Source organism: Miscanthus floridulus, chromosome 8, assembly GCF_019320115.1.
Source record: "Miscanthus floridulus cultivar M001 chromosome 8, ASM1932011v1, whole genome shotgun sequence".
NCBI classification, from domain to species: domain Eukaryota; kingdom Viridiplantae; phylum Streptophyta; class Magnoliopsida; order Poales; family Poaceae; genus Miscanthus; species Miscanthus floridulus.
The window spans coordinates 77,441,095-77,467,498 of record NC_089587.1 but is presented as its reverse complement, the minus strand read 5'-3'; the positions used below and the strand labels follow the sequence as shown (position 1 = coordinate 77,467,498).

Sequence of the window (26,404 nt, the reverse complement as noted above, 5' to 3'; positions counted from 1 at the left end):
CTAGCATTTTCTAACAGTCCTAGAGCGTGACTGTCATCTCCCTAAAAGGTAGGTGAAAGTTGTGAGTCTCCAGCCGCCACCTATATTTTAGACAAAGTAAGATTACATGTCAAAAAGGCAAGCGCATAAACAAATGGCCATAAATGAAGGCAATGATTGAAGATAATACCTGTCAACCAACATAGTTATGGCCGCTGAGTTGAACTTGAACAACCCGCGATAAACCTGAAAATAGATGACGTCCGGGGCAGCTCTTTGTAGGAAAGGAGTGTACCTGTCGTCGTACTGCATGTCTAAGAACCCATTGTGGGTTCTAGAATGAAGGAACGGAAGGTCCTGCATGGAATAAAACATAGTCTCCTATTACTTCATGAACACATATACGCTCACCAAAATTTGAATAAAACATATAGATTATTACTTGCCCCTCCGCTATGAGACGTCCTCGGTGGGTCGCCTCGTACGTCGAGTCGAGCAGTTGGAATTACGCCATCTTATAGAAAAAGTTAATGAATTAGAAATTCAATATACAATGAAATATGAACTTAGAAATGTATAAGTCATTGACACAATTACATGCATAAATTGAGACATTCATAATTAATTAAATGAATACGATAAATATGAAATAATGAAAACAACTAATAGTCGCACCTCACTAATCTGTCAATGGCAACTTCATGAATTATGGCCAAGTCTATCATACTTGCCGCACTCGTACTGCTCGGGGTCAGTAAGAAATGGGGTTCCTCTCCTATGCCTCGTTCTCCTGGGTATCTGATCCATAACCATCCCGTGCCTTGTCATCTTTCTTGATCCACGCTTGTTCCAACGATAAACTGAATCCGCAATGTACTTTGGCCCATCATATGAAGGCCACTCTCCATAGTCCCAGAAAGGTACGAAGCAGGGGCTTCATGTGTGCACAAGCATATCGACACTGAACTCATAAGGTATCCTGCTCTTGATATTATAGTTGTGATGTCTAGCTGCTGCCACTAAATGAGAACATAGAAAGTGGTACTACCTTGGTTTACCACAAGTGTATTTGAAATCTTGGAGGATAACCACATGCATCCTTGACTCTCGGATCTCGCCGTCGGATATTGTACCGCCCCTATGCTCGACCTGATAAGTCCCTGTGGCGTGGTTAAAGCATGTAACCTCATGTGTGCCAGTCCTTTTATTTGCCTTCTCTAGGCGTGCCTTTGGTTTCGGAGTCCATATCTCTCCATCACTCCACAACTTCAATGCATAGACGTGTCTATCGTTGAACCAGATAATAAGCTTATAGAAGATGAATTGAACGATTGCATTCACGAGCATACCACGTATCCCTAATAACAACTTATTGAAACATATGTCCTTTAGTCCAAATTAGACGATAGATAGTACCCAACAAGTACTTTCTAACTATAAACTAAGTAAATAAGATAATAACTACATACATAGATATAGTGTACTCACTAAATAGCTAGATCCTATTTAGTTAACTAAATATATAACTATTTATCTAAGTAGCTATCTAACTATATCTATGTACCTATATATCCATGTTTCTATCTATCTACATATCTATCTCACTAGATCACTAACTAAATCAACTATCTGAGTCATTATGTTAACTAGTAAATAATAAATACCAAAACTACTACACTACAATCAAAGCTAACTAAGTACGCACATTGTAAATTCACAATTTTACCTGTTCGACGATGGAGTCGTGGACGTCGACGGAGTCGCAGCGGACGCCGAGCGTGGGTCAGGTCGGCGGTGGCACGGTTGGGCGCTGCAGGTGCCGGGGCCGACGGGGGCGTGACCGAGGCCGGCGGTGGCGCGCTGCAGGCGCGGGATGTCCGGCGCTCCGCACGGCGAGGCCGGCACGGCGGGCGCGGCCGAGGCCGACGGTGGCGGGCGGCATGGCGCGTGCATGGTGCGCCACGACATGGTCATGGCACGGTGGGCACGGCGCCGACGCGGCGGGGCACGACCAAGGCGGCAGCGGGCGCGGACAGCACGTCGGGCGAGGCGAGGGCGTGGGGACCGGCGCGGGGTCCGGCGCGGCCGCGGGGCGGGGCATGGTCGCGGTGGCGGCACGGGCTGGGCGACCGGGCGCGGCGAGGCGCGGGCAAGGGCGGCCGGGTGCGGGAGAGGGCGCGACGGTGGCGATGGTGCGCTGCTCGGGCGAGACGAGGGAGGTGCGAGAGGGAGAGAGAGATGGAGAGAGAAAGGATTAGGGTCCATACGTAAGACAGGCTTGGCGCCAGTAACTCTAGCGCCGAGCTCGGCGTCAAGATCTACGACGCCGAACTCGGTGTCAGGGTTACGGGCGCCGAGGTCCCTGCTAAATCACCGCCACGTCTGCTTCAAGCCCAAGAGCTCGACACTAACACGTGTAAGCTCGGCGCCAGCAACGATGGTGTCGAGCTAGGCATTTAGATTTTAAAATATTACCTCCACGGACATATTTATGAAATTGTTTGAAAAAGAGGGCAAAAAAATAAAAAAATCGGCTTTCTCGCACGCACGCACGCACGCGCCACCCCGCGCCACCCAGAGCGCAAACCCCCCCCCCCCCCCCCCCCCCCCCCAACTCCACCTCGCATCCTGCCCGTTCCAGTCCCCGTCGCAATCGCAACCCCCCGCCGGCGCTACCTAGGTCACGCCACGCCACCTCGCCCCCGGCTCCGACGATGTCGGCGCCCTCCGACGCTGCAGCGGCAGTAGACACGCCCGCACCCACGACCGCCGCCGCCGCCTCCAGCGGCGGGTTCACCTTCAAGCTCCACCCGCTCGTCATCGTGAACGTCTCCGACCACCACACCCGCGTCAAGGCCCAGGCCGCCTGCTCCGGGGACAGCTCCTCCTCCTCGTCCGGGGCGGGGGCCGGGCAACCGCCGAGGGTGTTCGGGTGCGTGATCGGGGTGCAGCGCGGGCGGACCGTGGAGATCTTCAACAGCTTCGAGCTCGTGCTCGACCCCGTCTCCGGCACCCTCGACCGTGCCTTCCTCGAGAAGAAGCAGGAGCTCTGTAAGCTCCTACTCGAATCTGGTTTTTTTTAGGGTTTCACCTTTCACGACGCCTGGAATCGTAGGGAATGCTAGGGTTTCGTGGATGGTTTGATGAGTGTTTTGTTATGGCTGTGGATGTGCAGATAAGAAGGTGTTCCCCGACTTCTACGTGCTCGGTTGGTACTCCACTGGAAGCGATGTGCACGACACCGACATGCAAATCCACAAAGCCGTGAGTTTTTACAACCTTTTCTTCAAGTGCTTGAATCTGTTACCTGTGTGACAATGTCACATTGTGCTTGGGCATTGGCGTGTTTGCTGGTTGGTTTCTGGGCTGGTTTGGCCTGGCTGGTGCTGGATTATTGTGAGAGGAAAACACTGTTGGCTGGTTGAATAAGCCTGGTCAGGTGGTTACTAACTATTTCTACATGTTAGACCTATTGAACATGCCTATTACTTTAGTAAATAAAACAAGAGAAGAGACTGCTCCAATGTTTCTGGAATTTGGGAATTCTCACTGTACAAATGTAATTAGTGCTGAAGCAGATGGTTACTAACTATAGCTACCAATAACCTAATAATGTAACCCATTATGCTTCTAATAAGGTTTATTTTGAAGTTTCACGTTTAAAAATACTTAGTATATTGCAGCAAGATTAACAGCTGAAAATGTCAAGGCAGTTGCATCTTTCAAAGCCTAACTTCAAGTCAGAATTAAGTAACAAGCAGTCGCTTTGGATGTTTGTTAATTTTCGCAATATTAAATTTCCCTCTTCTATGCAAAAATTGCTCATCTTCTGTACAGCAAAACCATATATTACTTACCTCTATTGAACTTTACCTGAGTTCATGTGACCATGGTTTTTAAGTCGTCTCCAAGGCGACGCCTCGCCTAGGCGTCCAGGCGCTATTTTAAGCTGGGCGTCGGCCTCGCCACGAGCAGCATCTGTATGGCGTCCGCCTTGCAGAAAAAGGCGTCGCCTAGGCGCGATTAGGCGACGTTGGAGCTCCGAGCAGCCTGAGGCAGACGACGCACGAGCGAATCGGACGACGCCTGGCCGCGAGAGTTGCGTGCGCGGGAAATCGCGGCCGCAGGAGTTGCGCGCGCGCGGGAATCGCAACCGCGGGAGTTGCGCGCGCGGGGGAAATCGCGGCGCGGGCCTACAGCTCCCGCAGGTCCCTATCTCATCTCTCCACGTGCTTCTTTCCTCGATTCGAGCCTCCCTTCCTCTTCGCCACTGATTTGCGACCTTGATTTGTGCCTCCTGCCCCTCCTCTGGTCCTCCCTCATCTCTGCTGATTGATTCACGGCGTCCTTCCCCTTCTCTTCGTAAGGTCACAGGATAGGTACGTAAGCATCACTTCCTCTCCCCTTCGGCTTCCCTCCTCTTGGATGTGCACTGCCCCTGCTCTTGATCTGGATGTGCACTGCCTCTGCTCGACTTGGATGTGCTCTGCAGTTCACATCTCCTCTGCAGCTCTGCTTCCCTCCTCTTCCTCTGTTTCTTTCCATGTCTTTCCTCTGCTTGTGGCTTTGTTATACAGATGCTGACTGAAGTGCTCAAGTTCTTTGTTTTTACAGCTGATAGCACAATGGACAAGTCCATCTTCCATCATCAACAATTATGATCCCAGGACTGATTTAGCTCGTAAGGGAAATTCTGCGGATCCAGGATGGAAGTATGGCTACTGGCCAAACCTTCAAAACAAAGATGTAGTGGCCTGCACTCTATGTGGTGTCTCACTTTTTGGAGGGATAAGAAGGCTGAAGAAGCATCTAGCGGGTGGCTTTGGAGATACAATGATGTGCAAGAAAACTACCACTGCAATTAGAGTAGAGATGGAAAACTGCTTAAATGATCATCCCTAGATGATGCTCACGTTAGATTTCAGATCTGCAGTTATGCTATTTATATTTGTTTTGCCCTAGCAGCACTAGTCATTAAGTTATATTATGTCATTAGAGACTAATTTGTTGCTATTGAGTGATGAGAACTATTTTGCTACTTTATGTTGTGCACTAGCACTCTGGTAGCACTATTTATTATGGTATTATATGCTAAGACTTCACAACAGTAAGGTATGATTTGCTTCTGAATTTTAGTAGCATTATATATTAAGATGATCATATGGCGTTCGCCTCGCCGCGCGCCTTAAACGCCTAGTCGACTCAAATGGGCGGGTCGCCTGCGGCTCGACTTATCGCCTTAAAAACAATGCGTGTGACTGAATGGAACGATGGCTATACGATTTTGGCTTGAGAGGAGAGTTGAGGAATTGCCTGCCAGCATAGACATTTGTTTGATCTGTGATGTATATATTCATTTGACTCTGCATAACCTTCTTTTATTTGTATTATCCAGTTGATGGATGTTAACGAAAGCCCTGTTTATCTTCTATTAAATCCTACAATCAACCTCTCCCAGAAGGATCTCCCTCTGACTATCTATGAGAGTGGTAAGTCAATATGGATTTAAGTTTGGAATCATTAATGTATTGCAACTTGTTTCTCCTGTGTTTGGTTCTAACCTGAACCTGTTTATGCAACTTCAATGATTTATATGTGCTTTTGACCATTAGGGCTTGATTTTGTGTGCACATAGGTTTCGGTTATGCACGCATGTAACTCTGAATCTTGATCAGTCTTAGATTGCCAAGTCGCATTGCCATACTAGTTATCATATTGCTCTTTAAATTCAGGGTTCAGAGCAAGAAAGGATATTTATGAATTTATGAAGTTTGGTGCTGCTGTATTAATAAGTTTGAACTTTTTTCTTTCATGTTGACAAATTGCCTTTTTATGTAAAAAATGTAAATGCTCAATTTTTTTAATTTTGTATCAGGTAATCCCTAAAGTTTATTTCCAGGTGCCAATATAAACTACAATAAGCCATTAGGTTCTACCATGTATACAACTATAACGTGAATAGCCCCTGCACTGTTCCACTTGTATACTTAACCAGAGAGTTTTTTCAATGTTTTCTTGTCACACTCTCACTTTGTTTTTCTGTCTATTTGTCTGCTAATTGCTTCTTTATTTTCTGTAACTTGAAGAGTTGCATGTCATCGATGGGAGTCCTCAGCTCATCTTTGTCAGATCAAATTATACAATTGAGGTAAGTGTTACCCCTTGTGCGTCTAGCTATGTATGATTTTTTTTTAACATTAGTATGCTTGATCAAAGACTGTAGAGGCTGAGAGGATATCTGTGGACCATGTTGCCCATCTCAAACCTTCTGATGGTGGCTCAGCAGCAACTCAGTGTAAGGATTATACTTTGAAGACCTCTCATCAGACAAAGCCCTGGGGGGTGGCTTCCCTGTGGCTTTGCTTTCTCAACATTATTAGTCATACTATCTGAGGTATTTTTCTGGACAGAATTGTACTAATCGATGCTTTTGTGCAGTGGCTGCTCATCTTACAGGAATACACAGTGCCATCAAGATGCTCAATAGCAGGGTCCGTGTTATCCATCAGTATCTTGTTGCCATGCAAAAAGGTCCGTACATATATGAAGTGCTACATTGCTTTATCTCTCACTACTGAGATGATGCTCTATCGTGCTTGTTCTCCAAAACATGCTTCCATTCCTATTTAAACATAAAAACCTTTATTGGAACTTTAATTTCCCATATACTTGTTAATCGCCCTGTTGGACTTTTTTTGACTTGAGAAATTTAACTGCAAAGCCTTTTCTTCAACTGAAGGTGACATTCCAGTGGATAACTCGCTGCTTAGGCAAGTCTCAAGCCTCGTAAGAAGGCTACCAGCTATGGAGTCACAGAAATTCCAAGACGACTTCTTAATGGTATGCTAGTTTCATTTCTCATCTTAGGCAAAGTGCTTTCTCTTTTGATATGAAGAATACATTATTTGAATTGCCAGCTATGTTGCCAGTAAAGATCGCTTTTCTGTAATTTTTTCAACGTTGCATAGTTAATGTATGTGTAATACAATGATGATGCCATCCATTGTTTTCAGGAATACAACGACACTCTCCTCATGACTTACCTGGCAATGTTCACCAACTGTTCAAGGTTTGCACTCACCTCTTTCACAGATGAAGTTCCTTATTCTTCTATACCGTATATCGTTCTTTGTTGGAAATTTCACTTGTGTTGATTTCAACTTTATAATTTGCAGCACAATGAACGAGTTGGTCGAGAAGATCAACACAAGCTACGAGAGACCGACTGCCAGGAGAGGAGGCCGAGGTGCTTTCATGTAGCTTACCTGCCGTGATCCTGCTGCTGCTTTCATCTGTGGAGATTTTTTTGGAAAAAATAGCTTATGTTCCCGAGGCATTTTTTTGCATGCAATCTATTATGTGCAATCGGCTATACGGCAGCTCTCGAGTCACTTCAAACTTTCTAGGCAAAAAATGATGATTTGCTCGAACTGTATCAAATCCCACTTGTGCTGAAGTTGGTCTGTAAAGTTTCTCTCCCTAGTTATTCTATTTGACTGGCAAATGGATATTGATGCTGGTTTGCGTCACGCTCACGGTCAAAAAAACTTGAAATCATTTGTTACGCTGCTTGATGTAACGTTATGATCGATGGGCACGGCAGAACGCAGCTGACCCGATCCTATTTGGCACGATTATATATTCTTTGAAGAATAGAAGATACATCTGAATATTCAGAACAAGACAAGAAATTAGCTGTGATGTAATCAGCCACTCTTCCTACTGAGGGCTTACTTCATAAATCATCATCAAAATAAGAAAAGAAAAGGTACCAAAGAATCCTTAAGAAATCGTCCAAAAGAAAAGGTGCCATAGAATAGTTCTTTGACACAAGGAACCATTGCTATCTCAGGAACCCAAAAGATGATTAAACAGTACTTAAAAACCCTTCATCGACCACGATTAACTTGACTTTGAAATAAAATGATAAAGGAATGACAGTCACATGTGGTGTATTTGAAGACCGTCATTTTCATCATCTGAATACGAAGGTTTTCTCCCAGAAACCAACTTCATTATCTCTCTTGCATTCCTAGAGATCACCATGAGGCCTTTCAACACTGGGAAACCAGTTCTTCTCCATGCTATCCTTGCACAACCTGAATGCCAAATCAAAGTCCCTTCCCAATTCCCATCGTTTCTAGGATCCATGTATCTCAATTTGTTTCAAGAAAACAGTGAAAAACATCTAGGCTTTCAAGACAAGCACTATTGTAATGTTTTAAAACTAGGGTTTCATATAGATACCCTAGGTTTATTTGAGTTTTTTTTTTACTTTCAGTTATTCACTAATACTTCACATTTTTCAGTGGAATACAGGATTCTCTCTGAGATTACTCATGTGAAACCTTCTAACAATAATTTTCAAAAATAATGTACCAGGCACTACAAATTAAAGCTACATGGTTATCAACAGGTGGAAGGGGGGGGGGGGGGGGGGGGGGGGGGTGTTAAAAGAGCTGCCCCCATATTTGCAAAAGAGTAAATTACACGGCCGGTCCTCAAAGTATTGGGAGGGTTTCATCTGGATCCCAAACTACGAAATCGCATGTTTGGCTCTCTAATGTATTCAGGTGATCTCATCTAGGTCCAAGTTAGACGCGAGGAGTGTTATAAGCTGATGTGGTCGTCCATGTGGACATGATTTGGCGTGACGTGCAGCTACTGGCGCACGGACGCCGTCGTCTCGCCATTGTCTGGTTCCCCTCCACTCCAGCTGTGCCAAGGCCTTCTCCACCCTCTCCACCAGATTGCGCTGCTGCTCATCCAAGGTAGAGGCCCCTTGGGCCAAATCTCAGAGCGACAGCCGCCATGGCCACCGGACGCATGCTCACGCATGATCGTCCTCCCTCGATCTCGCTCTGCCCTGCCTCTCTCTCTCGATTCGGGGTCACCCTAGGCAGTAGAAGCATCCGCGGCCGCGCCTCGCTGTCGCTCTGCCATAGTCGTGCTGCACGAGTGCTCTCGTCGCCAGCAATGACGAATGACGCCGCCATGGACAAGCTGTTGCGCCTCCCGTTGGCTCAGGCCACGCTGGCCCGTGCCGCCGTCGATGCAACCAACTCCTACCTCCGCGTCACCGGCGTCGCGCTCGACCCCGCGGGTTACTCTGGTGCGCTCCCCGCGGCCCTTCTGTCCTCGCTCCCCTTCCTCGCGTCGCTGTCCCTCGTCGACAACCGGTTCCACGGCGAGCTCCCCGCGGGGGTCCCATTGCCGCCGAGCCTCCGCATCCTCGACCTCTCCGGCAACGCCTTCTCCGGCGCCATCTCGGGGTCCCTTTTCACCGCCTCCTCCGCAACGGCTTCTCCGGTGGGGTACCTGCCGCAGCTGGCGCTCCTGGGTGCCCTGACACGGCTTGAGTTGCAGCACAACGCGCTCGCGCGGCCCCTGCTGAGGCTGGGCGCAATGCGCTTGCTGGTCCACCTCAACCTGAGCGGCAACGCGCTGTCGGGCTCGCTGCTCAGGCGCGCCGGGGACGCTGCCGCCGTCGCTCTGGTCTGTCGTGGCGCGCAACAACTCCTTCTCCAGGCTGCTGAGCGCCACGGCGCTGGCCAGCGCACCCCACGGTGCGGGTGTTGACCTCACGGGCAACGCGGTGTCCGGCAGCGGTCCCAGGCGCCGCGCTCCCACACCCGACGCTGCCGCCGCCTTCCAGTGCCATTCCCATCGACGTCGAATTGGAACTGCACGCGGCCCATGACGCTGGTGAAGTTGGCGAGCATGACCTTCCGGAGCAGCTGCTCGCCTGGTCAAACACGCGCTGAGTCCTAGGCGCCTTGTCATTGGCATCACGGATGTTGGGGTCGGTGGAGAAGGTGACGTTACCGCCGGCTTCGTCGAGGAACTGGTCAAAGGTCGCGCCCAACGCGCGCCCAACGGCTGCATGGTGGACCTGATGGCTCACGTCGGAAGGCTGGACGGACGCGATGGGCGAGAGCGCCCACTGCGTGTTGCTCGACCCGAGCAGGCGGACGGAGCCCGTGCACGGGAGCAACGAAGAGTGCGGCTTGGTGGAGGGCGTCCTCGGCGTGGTGGTGGCAGAGCACCTGGAGGCGTCGCTGCACTCCGAGCCGGAGCTGGCGACGTTGGCAGCGGCGTCCACGTCCAGGGACGCCGCGTTGGCGAGCCTACAGAGGTCTGACGGCGTGACGCGGTTCGGCGTGAGCGTCACGCCCGCAGGCCTCGTGGACGGGAGGAAGCGCATGAAGCGGCCGAACGCGTGGCCGGCGCCGCCCTTCGTCCCCGACGGCTTCCCGATCTTCCTGGCCTCCGCGTTCGCCGACCGCGTCGGCGAAGCGCGGGAGCTCGGTGCAGCTGCGCTGTCGGGAGAGAGCCCGTGGCGCGTCATCTCTGACGAGGTGGTCCGCGAGGGTGGCCACGGACGTGGACGACGGCGGCGGTGGCGCAGAGGACAAGGGAGACGGCGGTGCAGGCGGGGCCTTGCTCTTGCCACTCTTGTTGCCGGTGGAGGAGGATGGCCAGAGCGTGCGAGCGATGGCGACGGGGGATGTTGTTGTGGTTGGTTCCGATCGGGAGACGGAGCGCCGAGCACTCTGGCAGACTGGCGAGAGCGCGGAGGCGGGGAGCGGCGACAACCGGCCCGGCAGCTCTGTGCCGGAGGAGGACGTCCACCGCTTCGACGACGACATGGCCGCGCGATGCGATGGCCAAGCCCGCCGCCTCTGCTGCCCCCATACGCCATGTCCACGCTTAAATCATGTCCATGTGGACGACCACGTCAGCTTTTAACCATCCTCGTGTCTATTTTGGACCTGGATGAGACCACTTAAATACATTAGGTAACTAAACGTGCGATTTCGTAGTTTGGGGACCTAGACGAAACCCGCCCAATACTTTAAGGACCAGCCGTGTAATTTACTCTTTGCAAAAATATGATAAAATGTATAGTGTAGATTTAAAATTAATGATGACTGAATGATAAGTGCTACGTCATATTGTAACCAACAAAAATAATCAAAGAGTAATGCATAATTGTAAAGGTCATGTCCACCATTTCAATCATGTTAAGAATCATAATGTTTCAATCATATCGCATACCCTAGGTGCAATTTTGCACAGATCTAAGAGATAATAAATTATCCTAGTCACATTAGTTTGTTTTACTTTTAGCAATGCACATTATTAAATAATAATCTGAACTGATGCATCATAGAGTTGTATGCATCAAGTAGCATGCAATGTTAGTTACTTTTTAGTCATTCAGTGATGACTGATGAATAGTAAGTAGTAACTCTGGTAACCGAAAACTGTTATTGATCAGTCACAAATTTGAACATTGTTGTCAAGGAACTTAATATTTTTAACAGGAAACATGCAGCACATATTTGAAAGGCTGTGTAACTATCATATGGCTCCTACAAAAAAATGGAAATAAATCCAATTGATTTTGTTTTGGTTTGTTTCCTATGCCTTTAGCCTTTTCACCAATGTCAAAAGAATCATCAATCTTAGGGTAGAGAAACTTTGAGGCACAATTACAATATTTATTGTTCTTAACAAGTAGACAATTCTATCTTGGCGAGACGGCATAATGGAAAATAAAAAATAATAATAAGATCAGATTTTCCCAACATAGTTTTGTCAAGTGCACGGAATACCTCATTACTTTATCAACACTGATCTCAAAGATGAAGATGGTGTACTCGGCCTCATAAGGGGCTCTGAGCATACTCTTGAGATGGAATCAAGTTTATTTCTTCTTGATTACAACTGGAACGCCTCATGTTAAGGCTGTGTTTAGCTCGCGAATTTTAGGAAGTTGGCTACTGTAGCACTTTCGTTTTTATTTGATAATTATTGTTCAATCATGGACTAATTAGGCTCAAAACGTTCGTCTCGCAATTTCCAACCAAACTGTGCAATTAGTTTTTTTTTTCGTCTACATTTAATGCTCCATGCACGTATTGCAAGATTCGATGTGATGGCTGCTGTAGCACTTTTTGGGAAAGTTTTTGGAAACTAAACAAGCACTAAGTAGGTGCAGCTAAATAACAAACTCTTATTTTTCTCCAACTAAAAGTATAAAACAAAGTCTGGACTCTCACTTAATTGAACAAACCATGACTGAACTGATACAACTCCTGAACAAACTCTATCCTAAACACTTGTGGACACCACTGATTCCTTCTTCCTGCCACGCTCATATGTTTTCCTGATGAATGCTCCAACAACACATTCTTATGTAGTTATGTTGAATTATTATGATCACAACATTTTTATAAAATTCCTAAACATTAGCTACGAAAAGTATAAAACAGAACCTTCAGCTCTTAAAGCACTTGTCATCCATGATGATACATCTGCTAGAGGTAAAGGAATTTCTATAACTTATACTAACTTCTTTAAGGAGCTGAAAAATTGTTATCTGAGGAGCCCGACAGGATGGTTCAATATTCGAAACCCTTCGATCAACCTCATTTCAACTTGACTATGAAAACAAAGTGACAAAACAATGCCAACAACAGCCTTACAGTTACAAGTGGTGGATTTACAGCAAAATTTCCTATCCAGACATCAACTTATCTTCCAGTCTTCCTATGAGATAATATGTCTTTGAAGACCTTCATTTCACCATCTGAATACGAAGGTTTTCTCCCAGTAACCAACTTCATTATCTCTCTCGCATTCCTATCCTTTGAGATAGCCATGAGACCTTTCAACAGTTGGTTAATAGTATCAACACTCGGAAACCAATTTTTCTCCATGCTATCCTTACAGAACCTGAATGCCAAATCAAAGTCCCTTCTCTCACAGAGGTAATGGACCATTGTCTGGTAAACCTTACTGTTTGGCTTGCATCCCCTCCCATGCATCGCGCCAAAGACTGTCTTGGCCATCTCATGCGCACCCATCATGAAGAAACCCTTGATAATTAGATTGTATGTGATCTCATCTGGTTTGATCCCTGCTGCATACATTTTCCGCACCAACTCATTAGCATGCCACCCCCTTCCCCTGTTAATCAGGAACTGGATCCTCACATTGTAGGTAGCAAGTGTCGGCTCACAACCCCTCAGCCTCATGAGGTTCCACAAACCATCCCCAACCTCGCGCCGGCCACACTTATAGAAGGCAGCCATGAGTGTCGTGTACGTGACGACATCTGGTTGCACACCAGCCCCCTCCATCCCCTGCATAACCCGGTACGCAGCACGCAAGTCCCCCATGTCGCAGTACATCTTCACCACCGTGTTACACGAGATGTCGTCCAGCTTGACGCCATACTTCTCTGGCCCCTCCTCGAACAGCCACAGAGCCTCATCAAACATCCGTGCCCGCAGCAGCACCTTCATGGTGGCGTTGAGTGACTTGGCGGTGCGCGGGCACCCATACATCCCCATCTCCTGGAAAGTCCGCAGTGCGTGGCCCGGCATCCCGGCCTTCCCGTACAGGCCGATGATCCTGACCACAAAGCCCTCCCGCCTCCCCTGGGGCAGCGCCTTGTGCTGCTCGAGGATCTCCTCGACGAGGTCATTCCGCCGAGCACCCGCCAGGCGCGCCACCGCGTCCTCGAACGCGAAGCGGTTCTCCACCAGGAGGCGGTTGTGCGCATTGGCCCTGAACAGCTGGTACAGAAGCTCCGGGTCCCGCTCGTGCTTGATCCTGACAAGCACCGGCCGCTCCTCCTCCTCCTCCTCCGCCTTCTCCTCGGCTGCGGCGGCTGCGGGGGACGGGGAGGAGGAGGGCTGGCCGACGACGGGGCGGCGGCGGCTGCGGTCACCCTTCGAGGCGGAGACCGTGGCGCGGCAGGCGGCGATGGTGGGGAAGTCGACGGGGTGCGGGGAGTGCGCGTGCGCGGAGGAGAAGGGGTGGCGGCCCGAGGGCGGGCGCGAGAGCCCCGCGGCGATGACGGTGAGCGCGACGGCGTCAAAGGCTGCGCAGAGCTTGCGGAGGGCGCCCAGGGAGAGCATCTGGCCTCGCTCGATCCCGGGGCGAGAGCCTAGGGTGCGGGGGCGGCTACGGCGGCCATGGGCGTGGTGGGCGGCGAAGCGAGGAGGGGACGAGCGGGGGAGAGGAGTGCGCGGCGGCGTGGAGGCGCAACGCACCGCTCCGTCCCGGCGGACTCGCGAGCGGTGGGCGAGAGCCCACGGTTTCCCCAACCAAAAGCCTAGAACTGGGCTGGTTGGGCTTTGAGGGCATGGCGTAGTTAGGCCTTTTATGGGCCTTCAGCCCAGCATACATACGGGCTCGGCCTGAGAATTTCCGTGGACGGGCTCGTGCGCATTGTCTAGGCCACAATCTTTCTCTTTAGTGGACGGGTCTTTCACTCTACGGTTTCTCAGTATCTTCTTCACTTAATTCACCGGTAAAAGCTAGAAATTCAGTTCCATAGAAAAGAGATTATACAAATTAGTAATAAAATAAATTGCGGTAACCGATTCAATCTCGAGATCTTTCGGTTCTTTTTAGAAGATGCTTAGGCCAGCCCAATGTGAGTTTCATTCATATTCATCGAGGTGACGCATCAATAAAAATGATGACGTGGCGTAGGAATTAAGTCACTCTAGGAAACAATGCGATGGAATTTAGCACTAGAGTAGACTTACACAAATAGAGTGTGTGCGTGTGTTTATAAATTATAAGGGTGAGTATACGATCAAGCTGCCTTCCACTGTCTCATTGCACTGTGTTCGGAAAAAAAATTAAGATAAGATCAAGCTGCCTTTCCACTGTCTCATTGCTTAAACTAATTGACGAAGGCTCTCTTGCTTCCAAACCATTCTCTCTCGTTCTCAGCTCGTTGCATGATGGCTACTTGTTTTCCTGCAGATTAGCCAAAAGCGAGATAATCCAATTTTTGCCGAACAGATAAGCAAGGATCGATGCCACGTACATAAACACATGAGCGCAAAAGTTAGAAATAAAAACAGGAGGCCAGTCAAGTAGCTGGACAAAGCTGTTCTGTTGTCCACACTTCCACAGATAAAGCGCTGCTGTGGCCTTTGTTGGATGCTAATCATGATAGCACATAATTACACGTACGGGGATTAGGGAACAACTCTTCTGTAATGAGGAGGCCGCAGATATATACTATAATTTCCTGAAAACAAAGATTAGGGGATAAACTGATCATGGACTTTTTCGCTGAAATTTGGCTTATGTTGATTTGTTGTGAGAGTAAAGCATTGTTCGTTCACTGAAAAGTACTACTAAAATACTTCAAGCGAACAGGGTTTGCAGTAGTGCTAATTATTTCCTTTCAATTTTGGAACTAAAGGCTTAGCAAAATCCAGAAGCTTTTTGTTTCTACCCTTACCTTCGCCTCGCGTATATCCCTGATTGGACCGACCAGACAGGTCATCTAGTTCGGCAAGAAACATGGACATGGTTTGTATATGCAGATGACCACCGCAGAGATGATTTTGATGTAGCAAGCAAGTAAGATGATCGTGCTCGAATTTGTAGCTCAACCACTGCACACACACACACACTAAATTTTGCACGAATTGCAACATAACAGAGACACTGTACTGATCATGTTATCCTCCATCTTTTCTGTCAGATTTTAGCTTTTCAGCATTTTCGCTTCGTCGTAAACGATCGTAAGTTTTCGATCAGAATAGTATTTTTGTCTCACACCAAATCCATCAGCAATAATAATCCACGACCATATACGATCGTTTCAGTCCCAGCTGAACAGGCTGCTTACTATTAAGGCCAAGGGAGAATAATGGCTCCATTCTACGGATCACAAATTCATACATGCCCATGCCTTCTGGCCTTCTGGTTCTGGGGCCATAGGCCATAGCATACGATGTCAGCAATCTTGTTGGGTAGTGTTTAGTTCCCAAAAAAATTCAAGATTTTTCATCGCATCGAATTTTTGGACGCATGCATAAAGCATTAAATATAAATAAAAAATAAAATTAATTATACAGTTTAGACGAAATTCACGAGACGAAATTTTTAAACCTAATTAGACTATGATTCGACACTAATTACCAAATAATAACAAAATGCTACCGTACCATTTCACGAAAATTTTCAAACAAGGCCTTGGTTGGTGCACGAGTTCAGAGCTGAGAGTTCTATGCATGCAGCCCACAGTTCTATGCAGGCAGGCATGCATTCAGAGTTGAGAGTTGGGTCCAGTAATTCAGCTACTGCAGCAGTGCGTTTATGGGGCATTCCTACTCTAAAACTTTACATTCTTGTTCCATCAAATATTTAACACGTATATAGAGTATTAAATATAGACTAAAAAAATAATTAATTATATAAATTATGACTACTTTACGAGATTTGATAATGTGGTGCTACAGTAATACATGTACTAATAACGGATTAATTAGGCTTAATAAATTTGTCTCGCGGTTTACTGACGGATTCTGTAATTTTTTATTAGTATTCGTACACCCATGCGACACTCCATATAACATCCGATGTGACACCTCAAAACTTTACACCCTGGATCTAAACAAGACCTTAGTTCAGCTAAAGTTTAGTCTTTATCACATCGTATATTTGGACACATGCATAAAGTATTAATTATAGACTAAAAATAACTAATTACACAGATTGCGACTACTTTGCAAGATGAATGTTTTAAGCCTAATTAATCCATAATTTGACAATGTGGTGCTACAGTAAATATGTCCTAATGACGGATTAATTAGGCTTAATAAATGCGCCTCATGGATTACGGATGACTTATGTAATTTGTTTTATTATTACTATCCAAACACTTTCATGTGACATCCCACGTGACATCCCTAAACTTTAGTCCCTAGATTTAGGGGGTGTTTGGTTGTTTAGTCACTTCTAAAATTCATGTCATATCAAATGTTTAGATACTAATAAAGAGCATTAAATATAGATTAATTACAAAACCAATTACATAGATGGAGGCTAATTTGTGAGACGATTTTTTTAAGCATAATTAATCCGTCATCAGCACATGATACTGTAGCACCATGTTATCAAATCATGGACTAATTAGGTTTAAAAAATTCGTCTCGTAAATTAGTCGTAAGTTGTGCAATTAGTTTTATAATTAATCTATATTTAATACTTTATATATGTGTTCAAATATTCGATGTGACAGAAATTTTAGGAGCGTCTAGAGAACCCAACAGGTCTTAAACACCAACTAATTAGTTCAGTGTTCAGCTACTGCAGTTCATCTTCATCCTGGCTATAGTACAGTTCAGTGATCGAGGATTCGGCTGATCCTGTTCATGGTCATGGCAACTGCACATGTTTACAGTTACTACATGGTACCTGGCGAGACACTGAATGGATGCATATCCATCGTAGAGTAAGGCCTTTTTTTAAGGGCGTGTTTAGTTTGCGATTTTTTTTGCGAAATGTTACTGTAGCACTTTCGTTGTTATTTGGCAATTAGTGTTCAATTATAGTCTAATTAGACTTAAAAGATTCGTCTCGTGAATTTCGTCTAAACTGTGTAATTAGTTTTATTTTTTATTTATATTTAATGCTTCATACATGCGTCTAAAGATTCGATGTGACGAAGAATCATGAAAAATTTTGCAAAATTTTGAGAACTAAACACTACCTAAGAACCTGTTTGGTACGGCTCCAAGAGGCTTCGGCGCCTACACTGTTTACGCACTGTAGCGTATCAGAACCGGAGCCGGAGGAGCCCGGAACTAGAGCTTCACTGGCTCCGTGAACAGTAATCGGCTACAGTGAGAGGAAAAAGGCGGGGAGTGAAAAACAACTCCGCTGCTACAGTGGTGCTACAGTGTTCGCCGTAGGTGCCAGCCGGGGCCAGAGCTGCCGGGAGCCCGGCCAAACAAGTCCTAAGTTCAGCGGTAAAATTCTGAGGGTGTTATATAAAGATGTCGCATGGGATGTTCGAATACTAATAAAAAAATAAATTATAGAATTTGTCAGTAAACTACGAGACAGCACATATCTTACTATACCACTTTATTATCAAATCATGAACTAATTATGCTTAAAAGATTCGTCTCGTAAAGTAGTCGTAATCTGTGTAATTAGTTATTTTTAGTCTATATTTAATACTCTATGCGTGTATCTAAATATTCAATGAGATATGATATAAATGTTTAGGGAGATAGGATGTAAATTTTTAGGGAGAAACTAAAAGGCCTAAATCATAATCCACGCATGGTCTGCATGGTGCCAAAACTGGTGGTCAGGCCTAGGAGATGGCTGCCGCCATGGGATGAGACCACCGAGCTTGAGATTCAAGGGTCTGTTTAGTTCCCTCCAAAACGTCAATTTTTTCAAGATTTTTCGTCACATCGAATTTTTGGACGCATGCATGAAGCATTAAATATAAATAAAAAATAAAACTAATTACACAGTTTAGACGAAATACACGATACGAATCTTTTAAGCCTAATTAGACTATGATTAGACACTAATTATCAAACAACAACGAAAATGCTACCGTGTCGTTTTGCCAAAATTTTCGATAACTAAGCTGGGCACAAGATGAACCTCGCCTCTCCTCCTCTGCGTCCCCTCTTTGTTCAGTGTTCAGTACGGCACCACTTGCTGGAGTACAGGCCAGAGCCAGGGAGTGGAGCTGTCAGCTCAGCTGCAACTTGCAGGGTTGCGGTGTCCTCTTTACCGGAGTACTGTACCTGTAGGAAGATCCTTGGAACATGAAAAGCGAAATATCTCCTCTCTGACTTGGAGTGGCATGATATTTATACGGTCTTCTTCGTTTTATTAATCTGCTAAAAATAGATGAGATGACAGTGGATGCTGGATATGTGCTGTTTAATAACTAACCTAATGCACACGGTAACACTGCTACTGCCACTCCAGAAAAGAACTGGACTCAGGTTCAAAAAAAAAAAAACTGGACTCTATTTTTTTTGTGTGGTTGAGAAAAGAAGCATCATTTTATATATATAAAAATATAAAATTATGACAATATGTCTGCAGATAATGACGCATGTAAAGATGGTCGTGGTTAAAGTTAAACCGTCAGACGGTTAAAGAGCAACCGCTTCCATAAAAGATGGGGGGGAAGTGAATGGGGAAGACGACAGCTCTGCAGCTCGGTGCTCTCAAAATTAGGAGGAGCCTATCGCCTGCAACGAGTCCCTCCCTCCAGTTTCCCTGCCGCTGTTCGGTCCCTTCGCCTCCTCTCGGCCAACCGCTTGTCTCCCCCCTCTTTCATCTCCTCTCCTTCTCCCTCTCCTGGCAAAAACTGCTTGCTCCCCATAAATATCAGGAAGCCATCCACACACACACAGAGGGAGAGAGGTGAATCCAATTCAGTCGTCTCGGAACAGGTTCTTCTTCGTGGGGGGCAAGAATCTGGTTTCCATTTCCACTGCCGCTTGCAAGGTTTTTGCTGCAGTGGATGGTAGGTTCTTGCTACAATCGCAGGGTGAAAAGGGACTTGAAAAGGCCGTAGAAAGACGCGAAATTTTTGTCCATAGTCAGAGGCCCGATTGTTCTGTTCTTATCCCCGCGGGCGACCGATTTGACCATCCACCCCGCATTCGCACATCCGCCGCCTCGCCGCCTCTTCTTCTCCTGCCGCTTTGCTTTGTCAAGGAAGAGCCGTATCGTTGCCGTCGACCGCTCCAGCCACCTCAGGTGCCCATTTCAATGCCCGTCGCGTTTAATTCCTCCGTGTTTTTAAAAGTTTTGTGGTAAAGGCGGCGCCTTTGTCATCGAAGCCGACGTTTTGTGGGTTGTTCCTTGGATTGTGTAATTTGTGTGTCGAGTTCGAGGTTTATTTGGTTCCATAAAAAAATTGCAAAATTGAGATGCTAGTTACCTGTTGTTTGTGTAAGAAAATTGTGTCCTGGGTCGTTTTGCAAAGAATTGGAGACCTGACGTTTTATTTTTATTTTTATTTTTTACACCGTGGTTGTTTGCATGATTGAGTCGAACTGCATCTTGCAGTGGTGTGCTTGGATTCAGTTCAAATGTCAGCGATCTAAGTTCAGCTGGTTTGGCTGTAATTTACTTGCACATAGGACTATGAATTCGTTCAGTAATCAGTAGTGTTTATATGTGTACTCTGTGTTTATATGAATTCCACACCTTATATGATCTCGTGGGTTTAGCAGTAAGTACTCTACTCTCATTGTGTCTAAGAAGTTCCTTTACTGTTGCTGTATAGTATGTGCAAAGGTAGCCCCATTACCTGTCCATATCCTGAGCTCAAGTGCCTGTATATTAAATGACTGCTTCTATCTTCAGTTAGCTATTCTCATTTCCAGCTATGCTATCATGTGCCATGTCTAGTAATTTCATTTGCCTTTTCCTATGCACAGTTGAAGAAATACTGCACCACTTGATCTTATTAACACGATTGTTTAGCGTTTCAACTAACATAATGGTTTTGCTTTAAAGGTTTAAGTTTGAGTTGCTTCCCTTATTGCTGGGACCGACAACCGCTGCGCATTGATGGAGGATTGGATGCTTCCCTCACCCAGCCCAAGAACACTGATGCCAAGCTTCTTCAGCGAAGAATTCAGCTCCGCTCCATTCTCCAACATCTTTGGTGACGATAGAAGCAACAAACCACTGGATGACATTGAGAAGAGTAAATCTTTCATTGGTTCGAGTGCTCAAGATACCTCTCAAGATATGAAAGACCATCCACAGACTGAATCAAACCTTTTTGGCGCAAATCAGAAATCAACCTCTCCTGGAGGTCTTGCAGAGAGGATGGCCGCAAGAGCGGGTTTTGGTGTCCTGAAAATTGACACGTCCCGTGTCAGTTCATCTGGTGCACCAATCCGGTCTCCTGTGACAATTCCTTCTGGTGTGAGCCCAAGGGAACTTCTTGTGTCACCGGTTTTCCTTCCAAATGCCATTGTAAGTGTCTGTATTCATTATGTGATTTTTGTCTGGGTGATACTGTGAAGGATAGGCTGGCCAGTAGCTTTGAACTATATTCTAACCTGATAATCTAATTGGTTGTTTTTTTACCACTTTCCAATGTCTTATTGCGAAGGTGGAATTTTCGAAGAAGAAAAAAAGGTGAACCAATCTTTATTGTCTGAACATTCCGTAACTGTTTATATCTCTGCAGTCGCAACCTTCTCCTACCACTGGTAAATTGCCATTCCTGATGCCTAATAATTTTAAATCAACAATGCCGTCCGTCCCCAAGAAGTCTGAAGATCACTCACATGAAGATTCTGCGTTTTCCTTCCAGCCCATTTTGAGGTCTAAACCATCAACCTTATGGACTGCAGAGAAGGTAATTTGCCTGATCACCTATTTATTGCCATTGCTATTTCTTATAATTGCATTTTCTTTTTTTTCCTACTAATTCAATCTGCAAAAGCATATCTAGCAGTTAATAATGCACTTATTTATTGCCATTGCTATTTCTTATAATTGCATTTTTCTTTTTTTTCTTCTACTAATTCAATCTGCAAAACCATATCCAGTTAATAATGCACTTGCCTTGATGAATTTGCACTGTCAGGGGTCAAGTGTTGTTCACCAAACCCAGTCCTTAGCGAAGGATAGTCTGGAGTTAAATCTTCATGCTAACCCAACTGCGACCAAGCATGAAACTGAGGAAAATCTAGTTAAACCTAAGACATATGATTCCATGTTTGATAATGATCATCCTTCCCCTGACGTTGAGCCAGAACAGAGCGAGGAAATCCAAAATGGGGAAGATTCTTCAGCTCCACTCACTGGCACCGCCGAGGATGGATATAACTGGAGAAAATATGGAGAAAAGCAAGTGAAGAACAGTCAACATCCAAGGAGCTACTACAAATGCACTCACCCAAAATGCCCTGTCAAGAAAATGGTGGAGCGTTCTCTAGAAGGTCATATAACGGAGATAGTCTACAGAGGTTCTCATAGTCACCCACTGCCGCTTCCCAACCGACGGCCAAGTGTCCCTTTGTCGCAATTCAATGATTCAGAAGCTGATGGTCTGGAGAACTTCAGTTCCAAGCCTGGGCCTGGCTATAACTCGGCAACTTCACAGGGAATTGCTCCGAATGGCCAGTTCCAAGATGTGCACAGCGGAGCTCTTGAAACAAAACTGTCTGGCTCTCTTCCTACAACCGAGATTGCTGACACGTCTGTTATGGAGTCTATGGATGTCTCATCAACACTCTCCTCCAATGAGAAGGGTAATAGGGCAATGCATTGTGCCGTTTCTTCAACCAATGGCATGAACGAAGACGAGAATGAATCTAAAAGAAGGTTGGACCTTGTTACCAAGTACATAATTCTAGCTACCATCCTAGTCAACGAATTCTCATTTGTTCCTTTGACTCTTTTCCAGGAAAATGGAGGTTTCTCACGCTACTAACACTAGCAACACTGGCATTGATATGGCGGCTATGGCATCAAGGGCTTCCCGGGAGCCTCGGATTGTTGTGCAAACAACAAGCGAGGTCGACATCCTTGACGATGGCTACCGCTGGCGCAAGTATGGGCAGAAAGTTGTGAAAGGCAACCCAAACCCAAGGTCAGTCTTGGTGCCAATTTCCGTCTGACTCGTCCTTTATCAGGAAATCAAGTGGAATTTTAGCCTCTTCAATTGTTCAACACACCCTTCTATTTGCATATAGGAGCTACTATAAATGCACTTATGCGGGCTGCTCAGTGCGCAAGCATGTGGAGAGGGCCTCGAACGATCTCAAGTCCGTGATCACGACGTATGAGGGGAAACACAACCATGAAGTTCCAGCTGCCAGGAACAGCAATGGGCATCCGAGCTCTGGCTCCAGTGCTGCACCACAGGGTAGCGGCCTTCACCGGAGGCCAGAGGCTCCGCAATTCAGCATGCCTCAATTGAGCGCTGCTGCTGCTGCCTACGGCTCACTCTGTCTCCCACCACAACTCAGTGCAGCTTCAGGGGGGTTTTCCATTGGAATGCTCCCCCCTGGCATGGCAATGCCGGTACCATCTCTGGGCAACTTCATGCAAGCGCAGGTGCCTGGCCATGGATCGCCAATGCAGGGCTGCACAGGCCTCATGCTGCCAAGAGGCGAGGCGAAGGTGAACCCAGAGCAGCAGTCTGGATTACCGGTGGCGAATGGGAATGCCTCGGCAACTTACCAGCAGCTCATGGGCAGGTGGTCTCAGGATCATCAGATGTAAATACTCCAGCAGGGACAGAGATGAAGAGATAGGATTTGTTATTTGCTTGTGTACATAAACAATGTCATTGCTCAGTGTGTTTCTTCTATCGTAGCTCCTTTGTTTGCTTTCAGCCTTTAGTACAGAAGATGATTCTGATAATAGTAAGGAGGGAGAGAGGAAAAGGGGAAGGGATGAACTTGGGTCATCAGGCTTTGCTGTTGTGTTCATTGAATTATTCAGACTAGGTTCCTGGAGTAGTAACTAGCTTCAATATCTGCTCTTTCGCAGTGCTGTAACCATTCAAAGACAGACCATCCCATAAATCAGTCAGTATTTTGCTGGTCGTTTTCTTTTTTAATAAAAAAATAAAGCACTAATTATGTGATTGATTGACCTTCTCTTGTCCACGTCCTGAGTTGTTTGTCAAATCTGAGTTCACAATTCAGATAGGAGTTGAACAATAATCAGTTCAAACGGCACTGCAGCTCAAGTCACCGGAGTCAGGCATGATCCAAGGCATACACGCTAACACTAATGATGGAGTAAGGTTTCACAAACCACAAATAGAACAACATGAAACAGCAAATGCAAGGGCCAATTCGTCACCCAGGATCGGGGTAGCTTTGCGTTTCAAGCTACCGGAATCTAAGCCACAACATGGCGATCGAGTAGTGTTCCAATTCGACCTGACGAGGGTTCGATCAAAGAATACATTCAGGCAACATAGACAGTGTTCCAACGGCTAGCATGCCATATTGCCATCTGATGAAAGTAGCAGAGGCGATGAGTTCATCTGCAGCATGACCCCCCAAAAGACCGTCCCAGCCAAAACACGTCGCCATAACATAACTTGAGCCCATGCATTGCTGCTTAACCTGTATCAGAAATTTGGGCAGAACAGAAATCAGCAGCTTGCATAGCCTGCATGCATGCATCAAGTGTGGGAAGGTAGATATGCAGAGGAAATGAGATCACATATTCACATCAGTGTGGAGGCAAACAAGTTCACCTAGAAGGAAATTAAACAGCTTCAAACCCCTTGCTCCACAGTTCATCCTATGAACGTCTGCTTGGTGTTGCCAACCAAGTGGTAACCGCCAGGGATCGGCCGGGATGGTGGTGCTGCTTCAGTTGGTTCAGTCAAGCCAATGTCACTCGACCAATTGCCTGGCCCTTCAAGCAAAACCAACACTTGTCAAAACTCAGCAGTCAAAACAAAGGCATTATGTTAATTTGGATTTCTCTCCATCACTATTTGGATAGCCTATTTAATTGCTCCTAGTTACAAAATATATACTGCCTGCTAGCAACAGGAAATAAAATTCAAAAGCAGATGTGTAGGAAGTAGTAGGAAGCTTACGGTGGCTGTTTCTAACTGTGATCAGATGCTAAAATGGTGCATTAAAAATAACTAGTGATTTCAGGTTCTGAACTTGTGATGAACAAATTATTCTTGAATCTTGGTGATCGAATATGTGCTGTGTAAGAAAAGGCATTGATGGATGCCTAACTCGATCCAGCAATATATACGACGTAAACATTTTATTCATAGATGAAGCATGCATATGTTAATATGTAACATTTATTCACAGATGAAGCATGCATATGTTAATATGCAACATACAAAAACTTACTCTCAACTTGTGGTTAACAAAAACAATAATAAAGTAGTCTAATAGCACGCCCCCAGTGCAGAACACTATGATTTCAAGAAAATAAGTTAACCAATTTCAACATTCTAACCATCTAAGGAGGCAAGACATAATTGGTTTATCGATCATCATGTGCATCACTTTGGGACCCCTTGCCCAAATATTAGTGTAGCTCTTACCTTGAGCACATCGAAGACAATTCTGCAAGGACATATAGTTTTAACCCTGAAACATCTAGCGCTGCAAATGCACAATCAAGCAATGATTTTTTTTTCCTTTTCTGAGGGAGAAATATCAAGCAATGAACTAGTAGAGCAAATATAAATGGCAGGAACCAGCCAAAAACACAGAAGCGAGCGATGAGTTATGAGTCAAAAGTGAACACATTGAGCAGCATAGCCAGAGATGGGATGAGATGAGGACGAGGCATGGGCGCATGAACATGGTGATGGTATACCTGAGGACAACGCTCGCGGCAGCTCCCAATCGCGGACGAATCGGTTGGCAATGCCGTACTCGCGGGGAGGCGCCACCAGGTGGTAGCGCTTCGCAGTCGACCACCTTGCGGGCGGGCACGTCGACGGCGAACAGGTGGTCCTCGAGGAAGAAGTAGACGACGGCGGGGTTGCTGGGGTGGATGAGCGCGAGCACGGGAGCCGTCTTTGGGAGGCCAGTGGCCTTGTAGGTGTCGTCGGCCCAGACGTCGGCGAAGGTGGCCTGGTGCTCGAGCGTCCACTCCGGGGCGTCCGGGTCGCGCAGCGTCCAGACGGTGACCTTGTCGGGGGCGCCTCCGCGGCGGTAGGTGTCAACGAAGCGCAGGCTGCCGGCGCTGACCCCGACGTAGCGCAACTGGTCGAAGCACTCCCCAGTCCTCCCTGCTCTTGAGCACGCAGGGGCGGGGCAGCGGGACGAAGCCGAGCACGGGGTCATCGGCGAAGGGGTCCGCGGTGAGGACGCCCCAGGAGTAGTCGGCCCACCAGAGCCTGCCGTGGTGAGCGAGCGTGCGGAGCGGCGCGAACATGCGCGCTGGGAGCGGGTAGCGCACGCGCTTGTTGACCCACTCGCCGACGTCGGAGGCGAAGCAGCGGAGGTCGGCCTTGTCCGTGCCCATGAAGGGCAGGAGCTCTGCGACCACGTAGCCGCCGCCGCCGCCGCCGGGGGAGGCGAGGACGCCGACGAGCGCCTGGTGCTGGATGGGCTCCTTGGGGTCCGGGTCCGGGAGGCGGAGCGCGGAGCCCGTGGCGGCGTCGAGGACGAAGTAGCGCGGGTCGGAGTAGCGCCAGTGGACGGACTGCTCGCCCGGGCGGTCGACGTCGACGCGGGTGAACGGCGTTTCGAGGATCGCGGAGAGGAGGAGCAGGCCCGAGGGGTCCGTAGCGAGCAGGAACGGGAAATTCCGCGGCGTGGGGCGGTCCGGGAAGACGCGCGGGGAGACGGCCAGGCGCGACACGCGCGGGGGCGCGGCGAGCGCCAGCGACACGTCGGCGCCGCCCTCGAGCTCGACGACGCGCGGGATGCTGCCGAGGATGACCCACGGCGACGTCGGCGGGGGAAGGGTCGGCGCCGGGGCGGCGTCGGCCGTGGTGGGCGCCATCTGAGGGCGGTGGGGGCGTGCCCGCGGCTGTGGCGGCGAGTGGGGAGAAAAGAGAGGGCTTTGCCGCTTTGGCTTGGTTTGGGCGTTTGGCTGTGGGCGCGGCGAGCCGGCGAGATCACAAGAAAGCGAGCGTGGA

General features: G+C 47.3%; 3 protein-coding genes, 1 long non-coding RNA gene and 1 pseudogene across 5 annotated transcripts; 3 read left to right on the top strand and 2 right to left on the bottom strand.

Annotated features, from left to right (window-relative positions):
* Positions 1 to 2,590: 2,590 nt before the first annotated feature.
* Positions 2,591 to 7,543, top strand: LOC136472670 (COP9 signalosome complex subunit 6). The gene is made up of 9 exons (XM_066470377.1): positions 2,591 to 3,030; positions 3,155 to 3,243; positions 5,375 to 5,468; positions 6,066 to 6,127; positions 6,196 to 6,274; positions 6,418 to 6,510; positions 6,719 to 6,819; positions 6,993 to 7,048; positions 7,155 to 7,543. The coding sequence occupies exons 1-9, from the start codon at positions 2,694 to 2,696 to the stop codon at positions 7,237 to 7,239; spliced, it is 996 nt and encodes a 331-aa protein (XP_066326474.1). The 5' UTR covers positions 2,591 to 2,693; the 3' UTR covers positions 7,240 to 7,543.
* LOC136472672 (uncharacterized) lies at positions 3,277 to 5,022 on the top strand. The gene is made up of 2 exons (XR_010762398.1): positions 3,277 to 4,358; positions 4,578 to 5,022. It is a non-coding gene; the product is annotated as an uncharacterized lncRNA (long non-coding RNA).
* Positions 7,544 to 12,098: 4,555 nt separating the features above from the next.
* Positions 12,099 to 14,148, bottom strand: LOC136472669 (pentatricopeptide repeat-containing protein At1g80150, mitochondrial-like). The gene has a single exon (XM_066470376.1). It carries the CDS (start codon positions 13,908 to 13,910, stop codon positions 12,519 to 12,521), a length of 1,392 nt encoding a protein of 463 aa, XP_066326473.1. The 5' UTR covers positions 13,911 to 14,148; the 3' UTR covers positions 12,099 to 12,518.
* Positions 14,149 to 18,959: 4,811 nt separating this feature from the next.
* LOC136476756 (probable WRKY transcription factor 2) lies at positions 18,960 to 23,418 on the top strand. Of its 2 annotated transcripts, none has more exons than XM_066474698.1 (6): positions 18,960 to 19,545; positions 20,311 to 20,778; positions 20,996 to 21,166; positions 21,398 to 22,137; positions 22,220 to 22,405; positions 22,509 to 23,418. In XM_066474698.1, the coding sequence occupies exons 2-6, from the start codon at positions 20,365 to 20,367 to the stop codon at positions 23,038 to 23,040; spliced, it is 2,043 nt and encodes a 680-aa protein (XP_066330795.1). In that variant the 5' UTR covers positions 18,960 to 19,545; positions 20,311 to 20,364; the 3' UTR covers positions 23,041 to 23,418. The 2 variants fall into 2 exon arrangements, with proteins under 2 accessions (XP_066330795.1, XP_066330796.1); XM_066474699.1 differs by lacking the exon at positions 18,960 to 19,545 and having other exon boundaries at positions 20,650 to 20,778; positions 20,996 to 21,017; positions 21,122 to 21,166.
* Positions 23,419 to 23,555: 137 nt separating this feature from the next.
* LOC136476757 (uncharacterized) lies at positions 23,556 to 26,404 on the bottom strand (annotated as a pseudogene).

Coding starts and splice junctions, on each gene's coding strand:
- LOC136472670 (XM_066470377.1), top strand. CDS start 2,694: ATGTCGGCGCCCTCCGACGCTGCAGCGGCAGTAGACACGCCCGCACCC. Junction 6,128..6,195: donor GATCAAATTATACAATTGAG/GTAAGTGTTACC, acceptor GCTTGATCAAAG/ACTGTAGAGGCTGAGAGGAT. Junction 6,275..6,417: donor TGGCTCAGCAGCAACTCAGT/GTAAGGATTATA, acceptor GCTTTTGTGCAG/TGGCTGCTCATCTTACAGGA.
- LOC136472669 (XM_066470376.1), bottom strand. CDS start 13,910: ATGCTCTCCCTGGGCGCCCTCCGCAAGCTCTGCGCAGCCTTTGACGCC.
- LOC136476756 (XM_066474698.1), top strand. CDS start 20,365: ATGGAGGATTGGATGCTTCCCTCACCCAGCCCAAGAACACTGATGCCA. Junction 21,167..21,397: donor CCTTATGGACTGCAGAGAAG/GTAATTTGCCTG, acceptor TTGCACTGTCAG/GGGTCAAGTGTTGTTCACCA. Junction 22,406..22,508: donor AAAGGCAACCCAAACCCAAG/GTCAGTCTTGGT, acceptor ATTTGCATATAG/GAGCTACTATAAATGCACTT.